Source organism: Eschscholzia californica, unplaced genomic scaffold, assembly GCF_041429995.1.
Source record: "Eschscholzia californica isolate CP2 unplaced genomic scaffold, dmEscCali1.0.p SCAF_4, whole genome shotgun sequence".
NCBI classification, from domain to species: domain Eukaryota; kingdom Viridiplantae; phylum Streptophyta; class Magnoliopsida; order Ranunculales; family Papaveraceae; genus Eschscholzia; species Eschscholzia californica.
Genome location: NW_028238461.1, coordinates 55,208,640 through 55,219,390, shown reverse-complemented (window position 1 = coordinate 55,219,390; position 10,751 = coordinate 55,208,640). Strand labels below are relative to the sequence as shown.

The following is a 10,751-nucleotide window of genomic DNA, read 5'->3' as shown; positions in this document are numbered from 1 at the left end:
CCGATGAAATGGTTGACATGGTTAATGGTGAGTGGTGACAAGTCAATCGGGACCTAATGAATAAATTACTAGGTTGTGGTCCAGGTGCATTCTTTTACAACATCGACAAATGACAGTATAGTAATTTAAGGACAATAAAATATTTGTTTGTGTATATATGCCAAATTTGTAGAATCCTTCAACCTCTTTTTATAAATGTTTACAAATATTTGATTACATTTTCAAACTTATTAGTAAATGGGGCTAAAATAGTGAGTTTTTTTTTGTTGAACTAACTAAAATAGTGAGTTGGTCTTAGATTTGCTTCATGTACTTTTCAATTGTATTGGGGCGTCTGTATCTAATTGGGTTATTTAAACATTGATCCTCAGTTATTTAGTGATATTAGGGCAATAGGGCTACACTTACAAAATAAAAATATATATAACTTTGATCCTGGTTTAGATTTTCCGTTAAATATTAGTTAAGTGGTTCACGTGCCAGCTACATGCGTGACAATGCCCATCATTAAACAAGTGATCGAGGTTGTGCCCCCCACCCCCAAATTACATATCCAATCTTCTATGCCGATTATCAGCCGGAAGAAATCACAAGTCAGCCATTGGAATGTGCAAATAGAAGGGGGGAAAAGTGGAAAACAGGAATTCTTCAGTTGTAACACAATCAAATTTTTAGCATCTGTAATCTGATTTGATTAGAGAGAGAGAGAGAGAAAGAAGAGGGAGATGGAGAAAGTGAAGAATATGTTAATGCCAAAAACAAACCCACAACAACAATTAAGGGATTGGCAAAGAAGACTCAGGCAAGAGTCTCGTAACATTGAACGTCAAATCCGAGGTGGGAGTAATTTCTTCTTCTTCTTCTTCTTCTTCAATAGAAACCCTTTTCTGCCCTTATCATCTTCTTTATCTAAATCGAATTGGGTAGTTTAGTTTTTGCCCAAATTTGGTTTCATCGACTCCTACCCTCTCTAAAGTGCAAATTGTTGCAGATGTGCAGAGAGAAGAGAAATGTGTGCAGAAGGCAATTAGAGAGGCTGCCAAAAGAAACGACATGGCTTCTGCAAAGGTACCATTTTGTTTCCCACCCTACTTTTAGCTAAGGGTTTCCTCTTAACTAGTTCGAACTTACTATAAACAGTATGGATTCATCAAGGTGGTTTAGTTCCCCCCCCCCCCCCCCCCCCCCCCCCCCCCCCCCACCCCACCCCACCCCACCCCACCCCACCCCCACCCCTCTTAATGTGGTTGTCAGAATGCATATCATAAACTCACATTCTAGTAATTTACATTTTAAGTTCATGGTTTATGTCTGAATTTATGGTTCATTTCCCATTCTGTATGAATCTAGTCGAGGCTCGACAATTGCGTAACTAAATGATGGTAATGTCTTGTTATAAACTATATGCTTGCTAATTGGACTTGAGTTCATAATCTTCCCCGTGTTCGGTATGTATGGTACCTTTGTGATTGCTTGAATTATACTAGCTGTTATTTACTCGGCATTTAAACTTTTGTCTATTTCAAGTAGAAACCTTTTCATGGTTTCCACATTCTCATAGTCTTTATTCTCCTTTTCTAATATATGTTTTAGGCACTTGCGAAGGAAATTGTGAGATCTAGAAGGGCTGTTAACCGTCTTCATGAAAATAAGGCACAAATGAACTCAATTTCGATGCACCTTGGTGAAAGTGTCGGTAAGGTGCTTTATATACTGAAACTTCAGCACTTAGTTAACCCATATCTCCGTTAGTGGAGTTGTTTTTCTTACGTCTGTACAACTGTTACCTTGCGTCCTTACTGCAGCTCAAACTAGGGTTTATGTCTGCGTACCTGGTATTGTATCTTGCTCTACCAAAGTTAGTCATCTTCAGTATTTATATACACCGGTAGTATTATAGTAATCTCAATGTTGAAGCTATAGCAAAACATAGAGGAGTCATCTTCAGTATCTTGTTATTATTGGGTGAACATGTAGAAAACTTGATGACAGTATTGCGCCTAGAGAGAGAACAGAGAACCGTGTGCTCATGGGTAAATCATATCTGTCTCCGGGGAATTTCTTTTTGGGGACCTTAAAAAAAGTGGTCACATGTTTATGTCAGATAGGTTGGTGTTAAAACCTTGGAGGATTTTCCCTCCCCTTTTATTGGCATGGCTTTAGATAGCCTGGTTCGGCTTCTCAGTGATGTCTATTGTGTTGATTCCCCTCTTAACAAGAGGACGATCTGTGTTGGTTCTTTCGGCTTTCTTTAAAATTTTATATCGTGTTTGTATTGTTCTATGGATGTGCAGCAATTGCTCGAACTGTGGGTCATCTATCCAAGAGCGCAGAAGTCATGAAGCTTGTTAATAACCTAATGAAAGCTCCAGAAGTGGCTGCAACGATGCAAGAATTCAGCAAAGAAATGACTAAGGTAATGTAATGCCATTTTTACCATTGAACTTAAATGTTTGAACTCTTTTATGTAGTAGCATTAGGTTAATTGAACTGTAGGCTCACCAAATATAAGTCTTCCAGGCAGGGATAATCGAAGAGATGGTAAATGATGCTGTTGATTCTGCATTAGATTCAGACGATATAGAAGAAGAGACCGAAGAAGAAGTTGACAAGGTTTTGACTGAAATAGCAGGCGAGACTACAGCACAACTTCCTGAAGCAGTAAGAAGAGAGAAACTAAAGCAACCTGCCGAACCCGAGGAAGAGGTACACACTAACGACTAATCGACTATACTGCATTCTCCTTTTCGTTCTGTTTTTGTTCTTCGCGGGTACAGTTAACACAACTAAGGGATTTTTTGTATAACAAATTTCAGGCTGAGGAAGCTGATGATGAAGAAGAACTAGAAGCGATAAGAGCACGACTCGCCAAAGTGAGGTCATAGGTCATTCATCGTTATACCTTCAGTTCTGCTCTCTGCTTTTATTAGTAGTTGAAGTTTGAGTATGTATTTAACCAAATCACGAAACCCTTCAACACGAGTTTGGCAGGGGTTGGTTCAACACTTAACTGATGCAATATATGAATATCTGTAATCTATCAATATAAACGAGCTATCTTATTAATTCAGGAATTGGCCCATTTAGGTTGGGGTTGCCACTGATCATGTTTTAATGGTTGCTAATATGATTTGGATAGACAATAATCCAATAACCACAGTTTCTTCATATAAAGAGATATTATGTTCCTTTTCTCCTTGCTATCGATGTCTGCAATTCATTTACATCACCTATCTGTCAGGATATGAAATTTCGGTTCTAGTGAAAATTTTGGTAGGCATGGAAACAGAAATATTTCGGTCAATTCGACCGAAATAATTCGAAATTTAATTTCTTCCTTTCTCTCTCCACATTTCGAGAACGACTGTGGAGAGAAAGATTAAATTTTTTTGTGAATTAGATCTGAAATCTGACTCAAGGTCCTAATTGACTCGAGTCGGACTAAAATGTTTGTATTTGTATGGTTTGTGATATTGCCCCGTCTAAATAGTTGACTCGTGCTAATTTTGAATCTATTTGAGCTAGATATGAAATTCTCTTAAATCAAGAAGCCCGAGTCAGGTTAACCTAAAATGACTATCTGAGAGTTCGGAGACAACAGACAAGGAATAATTCAGATTCAGACGAGTCAGATTCAATGAGAATTGAATTTGAATATGGAGTCAACCATGCATACAGGGGAATTCTTCTTCTTATTGCTAAAAACTTGAGCTTTTTACATGAAAGAGAAGCTGATAATTCCTGGGAAATGTTTACTCCATGAAAATTCAACACCAATATTGTCTCTCTTGGAAAAATGCTCATCAATCAAACAAGCATTACAAACCCATACTCAAATCATTGTCAATGGTTTGGATCAACACATTTTCTCTCTTAGTCGACTCATCTCCTTCTTTGCTCTCTCTGGTTCTCAACTTGGTATCGATTACTCTCATCGTATATTTTTAACAATCAATCAACCTAATCTATTCATTTGGAACACCATGATTAGAGGTTATTCTCGTAGTGAATTCCCTCATGAATCTCTTATTCTATTCAAATCCATGATTAGTAAGGAAAAAACAGTCTCTCCTAATGACTTCACTTACCCATTTTTGCTCAATTCATGTGCGAGATTATCGAGTATAGAATCAGGAAAACAGATTCATTTACAGATAATCAAGAATGGGTTTGACTCAAATCTCTTCATTATGAATTCTTTGATCAGTTTTTACTCGAATTTCGGTGAATTGGACTATGCTAGAAATATATTCGATGAAAGTCCCGAAAGAGATCTTGTTTCGTTTAACACAATGATAAATGGGTACGCTAGAGGGAATCGATCATCTGATGCTTTGAATCTCTTCGGAAAAATGCGGGTTTGTGGAATTGATCCTGATGAGTTCACAATTGTTGCTCTGCTTTCTGCTTGTTCGTCACTGAGTGATGAAAAAATAGGGAAGCAAATTCATTCATTGCTCTACAAGAATTTGAGCATATCTAATGACTTACTAAAGACTGCTCTTGTTGATATGTACGCGAAGTTTGGTTCGATGAAAATGGCGGATCGGGTGTTTAATACAATAGGAACTCATAAAAGTACTGCAACTTGGAGTGCATTGATATCAGGTTATGTGAGATCTGGAGAAATTGAAATAGCGAGACGACTCTTTAATCGGATGGAAGAAAGAGATTTAGTTGCTTGGACAGCCATGATCGGTGGGTATGCTCAAACCGGGCAGTATTCCGAGGCGTTGGAGCTTTTCGTAGAAATGGAGTCCTTGGGGTTAAAACCAGATGAAGTAACCTTAGCTACTATCCTTTCAGCTTGTGCAAGATTAGGTGCTCTTGATTTTGGGAAAAGAGTTCATCGAACATATATAGGGACTGTATTATACGATCATAATATGATAGTTATAACATCGGTTCTTGATATGTACGCAAAATGTGGAAACATAGAAACAGCAGTTAATATATTCCATGGAGTTCCAAGAAAATCAAGAACTGTTTTTCTCTTCAATGCCATTATATCAGGTCTAGCTCAACATGGGCAGGGAGAAACTGCCATTGAAGTTTTTGAAGAAATGGAGTTTGCAGGTTTAAAACCTGATCAGATTACATTTGTGGGTATTTTATGTGCTTGTAGTCATGGAGGTCTAATCGAAGAAGGTAAAGAAATTTACCATTCAATGCTTGAGAATCACAAGATCAAACCACTGACTGAACATTATTGTTGTATGGTCGATCTTCTAGGAAGAAACGGGTATTTAAAAGAAGCTTATGAATTTATAATTAATATGCCGATTGAGGCAGACTCGATAATTTGGAGATCTTTTCTAGGTGCTTGTAGAATCCACGGAAATATCGAAATGGGTGAGATTTCAGGTAAAAGACTTCTCGAATTAGACCCTAATCACGGAGCTCGGTATGTTCTTTTATCCAACATGTTTACAGATGCAAAAAGATGGGAAGATGCAGGAAGAGTAAGAAAAGTAATGGAGAAGAGAGGCATCAAGAAACCACCTGGTTGGAGCTATATAGAACTTAATGGTACTATAAACCGATTTGTGGCTAGTGACAAATCAAAACCCGAGTACAAGGAGATCGAGTTGATGCTCGAGGAAGTGACAAAAAGATTGAAGTTAGCTGGTTATGTTCCTGATACTGCTCGAGTTTTGTTCGATATCGACGAAGAAGAAAAAGAAACTGTTGTTTCTTATCACAGTGAAAAACTTGCTCTGGCATTTGGACTAATAAATTTGGGTCCTGAAGAGATTATAAGAATAGTTAAGAACCTTAGAATTTGTGGGGACTGTCATTCTGCATTTAAGATTTTTTCTAAGGTTTATGGAAGAGAAATTGTAGTGAGAGATACAATTAGGTTTCATCATTTTAGAGATGGGGTTTGTTCTTGCAAAGATTATTGGTAATAGGAATTGAAGATTTTATCTCTCAATCAAACTCGTTTGAATCAAATAGACTACATCGGACAAAAACAAACAATTTGAAATTTCGGTCGAGTCATTAGACTTAGTAGAGTCGGACTTCAGATCCGACTTTCTGAAAAACAAATACTACTAGAATATAATCAAGTTATAAAGAAAACAATGAGCAAGAGTTTCAATATTGATAAAGAAAACAAAGTTCACACATCTTATCAAAGAGATGCTACCAAATAAATTGGTGCATGACAAACAATAACTGACTCAGAATAAAAACCAGAAAATAATACAATACTCCTAAATGACAATATCTCTCCTTTCTTCTGTAATTGAAATAGGGAATTTAGCTTTATCATACTCTTCTCTCTGACTGAAGTATAATCATCGACTTAAGCCTTTTCGTACTTGAGGGGCTTGACAGTTTCCCAGGTGAAGTCTGGGTCGTCACGGCCGAAGTGACCGTAAGCAGCAGTTTTCTGGAACCTGTAGTTTCCACCTCTCTTCAAGTCAAGGTTAATGGACATCATTCCTGGCCTGAAGTCGAAGTTCTCCTTGATTAGTTTCAGAATTTCCTTGTCGGGAATGGTTCCTGTTTTGTAAGTGTCGACGAACACGGATAAGGGTTCAGGAACACCAATAGCGTAAGAGACTTGGACAATGCAACGACGGGCTAGTCCAGCTGCTACAATACTCTTGGCAGCTTGTCTAACAATGTAAGCACCACTTCGGTCCACCTTTGTTGGATCCTTGCCAGAGAAAGCACCACCACCGTGAGCTCCCCATCCACCGTAAGTGTCGATAATGATTTTCCGACCGGTGAGTCCAGCATCACCATGTGGGCCTCCGATAACAAAACGGCCTGATGGGTTGAGGTGGAAGATGGTTTTGTCATCAAGGTACTTAGCTGGGATGACTGGCTTGATCACGTGCTCTTTCAAGTCCTTGGCGATCTGATCGTTGGTGACGGTCTCATCGTGTTGAGTAGAAATGAGAACTGTGTGGACTCTGATTGGGATCATAGCACCATTGTCGTTCTTGTATTCTACTGTCACTTGGGTCTTTCCATCGGGCCTCAACCAGGCGCAAGTTCCATTCTTCCTCACTTCAGTGAGCTTAGCTCCGAGTTGAGTAGCAAGGACATGAGTGAGAGGCATCAATTCAGGGGTTTCATCGGTTGCATAACCAAACATGTGACCTTGATCACCTGCTCCAATCTCCTCGGGCTTCTTACTGAGATGGCCGTGAACACCTTGAGCAATGTCAGGACTCTGTTGTTCAATGTTGACAAGAACCTTGCATTTGTCAGCATCAAGACCAACATCAGCTGAGACGAACCCAATTCCTCTGCAGGTATCACGAACAATCTTCTCGTAGTCGACCTTAGCCTTGGTGGTAATCTCACCAAAGACCATGACCATGTTGGTCTTGGTACAGGTCTCACAAGCAACCTTGCTCTCTGGGTCTTGTTCTAAGCAAGCATCAAGGATAGCATCAGAGACTTGATCGCAAAGCTTGTCGGGGTGACCCTCGTTGACAGATTCGGAGGTGAAAAGAAAGGTATCCATCTGTTCATTATAAGAAAGTTATTGAGAAAACTTCTAAGCAAACAATTTCCATGTTCTTAAAATCGAATGGATTATAGAATAAAACCGATAACATCACATTTTAATGTAACTACATTGAGCTCAGGTAAGATCAGATCCAACAACCCTAGCTAAATGAATCAAATGTGTGTTTATCGATCAAGGTTTTGAATATCATTTTGATTACTCTTGAAATCAATAATCCATATGAACTCATTTTTATAAATATCAAACCATAATTCAATATTCTTAGACAGGGAGCTATAAATTACTAGATCTGTAACAGATCTAAAGAGACAAACAAAGATAAGCATTCAGATTATACAGATCTAATCAGACAAAAAGATAAAATAAATAAAAAGATTAAAAACAAAAAACAGAAGGAAACTTAAATTTGTCTTAAAGAAGAATAATAAACAATAAATTTTGACGTATGTCTCTTGACGACAAAGCAGAAAACACAATTCAAAGACAAGAAGCAAAGATAAACCAGATTCAACAAGATAGTTTCAGATCCAAAGAATTCTTCAGTTTTTTCGTCAAATTTTCTTACAATTTTCAAGGAAAACTTAGATCGTAAGAAATTAGATCGTAAAATCAACATCATCATGTGAAATGGATTTCAAGTAGCGAGATCTACAATCTCTAGATTAAAGAATGAAGCAATCAAACAGTCTCATACCTATACGAACTACAGATCTAAGAGAAAATTGCAAAATAAACATGAGATTGAATTACTGAATTAAAGAACAGATAGATCAACTAACAAACAATCTGATGAAATGAAAGTGGAAAACTCAAATCAGATCTGAGAAAATACGCACCTCGATGAAGGAAGTAGTGAGACAAATGAGAGGAGAGATCTGTGGTTTTAGAGAGAGAGAAGGCGAAGTGAGAACGAGGAAGAACGAACAAGGAAGAGAGTATTTATAAGGTTCCGAAGAAGAAGGCAACGGTGAATAAAGACGCAATTTCGTCTGACTCGCTCTCCAGTAACTCCCACAAAATATGGGCCCACCACCCCACCTCACACTTTCGTGGGTTTGAAAATTTTCATTGTTTTTCTCTCTCGATCGATCTGACTCATCTAAGTCTGATCTCACTAGTCCACCCGCCTTTAATGGAGTGTTTGGACACCCCTCTTAAACCCACTAAGTCGTGAAATCGAGCTTCGGCGGAAGCAGTTTGTCATCAAGATTTATCTCATGTAATTTAGGCTATAAATAATGTTAATGTAATAGATTGTCGGGCTTTTAGACCTCTTTGTTGTTGGTTTTAAGCCTCTTTCATTCTTGATTTAAATTAGATGATAATTGTGCTTATTACACCTTCATGATGTATCAATGTTTTGTAACGACTAACGTAGATCGTAATCGAATTCTTAAAAAAAATGTCTGATCTCACTCAAACCACGCTAAAATCAACTTACATTAACAGTTCTGAATCAAGCACCCCGAGTCAAAACAAAATTTTATAACAAAAAACTACCTTATAGTCTTACATTTTTATTTTGTTAAAGGCACTAGTTTAGTTTTTACTTTTGTTGGTAGGTAGGTGAAGATGTTTGGTGGATGTCAATATCAAAGGTTGTTTAAAGTCAATTAAGATCATAATCTTCATTAGGTGTTCAATTGTGTAACTAGGCTTAATAATGTAATACCTAAAAGTGATATTATTAGTAAACATAATGGTTAACTTTTTTATTAGAAGATATAATAGAATTTAGTAAACATGTAAATAGGTGAGAATAATTATGTGTTAGGTGAGTTGGGGTAGGTAAGAGGAACAATAAAGATTTCCAATTGATTTTAATTACTGAAAATGATTAATGGTAATTAATAAAAAAAAATAAGTTTAATTTAATCTCTGGTTTGATTTTAAGTAGTACTTTGGTTCTTACACGTGATTTGTGCACTCTTTGTGTAAGCTCACGTGGGAGTGCGGTTTTGTGAGCACGCGCTTGGTGCAGCCTTTTGTATCTTCCCATGTGATGGTCTTGAACCACATGTAGATTTTGATTGGTTGAGAGGAGATCTCTTAATACCCATTTAGAGGCATATTGAAACTCTCAAAAGACATATCTTTTTTATAATTGATCAATGTGTTCCACAACTCTTTTTGTGTTATAGCTTATAAGTACCTCTGCTCCGTCCTTTTTGTTCTTTAGTTCATCTCTCTCTTAGACACTTTTTGTTCGGACCGGGTCTAATCAGTATTGTTTTTTTTTTTTTTTTTTTTTTTTTTTTTTTTTTTTTGAATCCAAGCGAAACATTTCATTTCATAAGTGATAAAAATCACAATTTACATGGATGATAATTCTTATTTCTCTCCTCTGAAAACTTCATGAGAGTTACATACCTTTAAATGCAAAGTACCTCATGAAGAGAAAGAAATTGGACTAGACACCGACTCGATAAAAAGACCCTAAAGGTCGAGAATGAAAAGACTCTAAAGGTCGTGAATGAGAAGACCCTAAAGGTCGCGAATTAAAAGACCCTAAAGGTCAACAAATATTTAATAATACAAAAAAACAGAAAATAATAATTTAAATCCCCGTCGCTTCCGTCGGAAAACCGTCATTGTCGCCGGAAAACCGCCGTCATCACCGGGAAACCGCCACCACCATAGAAAAACCGCCATCACCACCGCCATAGAAAAACCGCCGTCATTGTGTTGAAGATCGGTTGACGATTTGTGATTTGAATTCCATATATGATATGATTCGTCGAAGTCGAACATAGTATCTGATGAATTGATCATTTGATTTTCTCTCTCTATGTGATGATGACTCATAAGAGTGGTTTGTGTCAAGGAATTTCTACTTGCTGCCATTTGAAAGAGAAGAAGAAAAAGAGAGTTTGAAGAGGAATGTTTCTCTCTCTAACTTGCTTTTCTCTCTCTCTCTCCAAAATTGATTCTCTCTGTCACTCTTTCAGTGTGATTGATCTGGGTTTTGAGAGAATTAGGATTTTAGAGTGGAAGAAACATTAGGATTTTTGAGAGAATTAGGATTTCTCTCTGGGGAGTACTTGATCAAAAACGCTGACTTGTTTATCAATTTGCGGTTCCGGATACTTGGAGTAGGCCTATTCCTGGTTGCACTTGAACAATCCGGACATAGCTTCAAATGATTAATGTGAAAACCATTTTTTCTTAATCATCTTCAGCAACTTTAATAAAGAAGGTTTACCCACAACACTAAAGAACAGTAACGTGAATTCAAACAAAAGATGAAATGGAAGATAAA

The 10,751-nt window shown here is 37.3% G+C and overlaps 2 protein-coding genes and 1 pseudogene across 3 annotated transcripts; 2 read left to right on the top strand and 1 right to left on the bottom strand.

The window, feature by feature from the left end:
• Positions 1 to 522: 522 nt before the first annotated feature.
• Positions 523 to 3,102, top strand: LOC147546407 (vacuolar protein sorting-associated protein 24 homolog 1-like). Its single transcript, XM_086637390.1, has 6 exons — positions 523 to 837; positions 992 to 1,068; positions 1,594 to 1,696; positions 2,295 to 2,416; positions 2,521 to 2,706; positions 2,817 to 3,102. The coding sequence occupies exons 1-6, from the start codon at positions 726 to 728 to the stop codon at positions 2,883 to 2,885; spliced, it is 669 nt and encodes a 222-aa protein (XP_086493516.1). The 5' UTR covers positions 523 to 725; the 3' UTR covers positions 2,886 to 3,102.
• Positions 3,103 to 3,673: 571 nt separating this feature from the next.
• LOC147546406 (pentatricopeptide repeat-containing protein At5g66520 pseudogene) lies at positions 3,674 to 5,935 on the top strand (annotated as a pseudogene). Its single transcript, XR_015239672.1, has one exon. The product of XR_015239672.1 is annotated as a pentatricopeptide repeat-containing protein At5g66520 pseudogene (transcript).
• Positions 5,936 to 6,075: 140 nt separating this feature from the next.
• On the bottom strand, positions 6,076 to 8,403 carry MAT3 (methionine adenosyltransferase 3). The gene is made up of 2 exons (XM_086673027.1): positions 8,329 to 8,403; positions 6,076 to 7,486 (listed from the first exon to the last, which is right to left on the bottom strand). The coding sequence occupies exon 2, from the start codon at positions 7,484 to 7,486 to the stop codon at positions 6,311 to 6,313; it is 1,176 nt and encodes a 391-aa protein (XP_086529153.1). The 5' UTR covers positions 8,329 to 8,403; the 3' UTR covers positions 6,076 to 6,310.
• Positions 8,404 to 10,751: the final 2,348 nt, after the last annotated feature.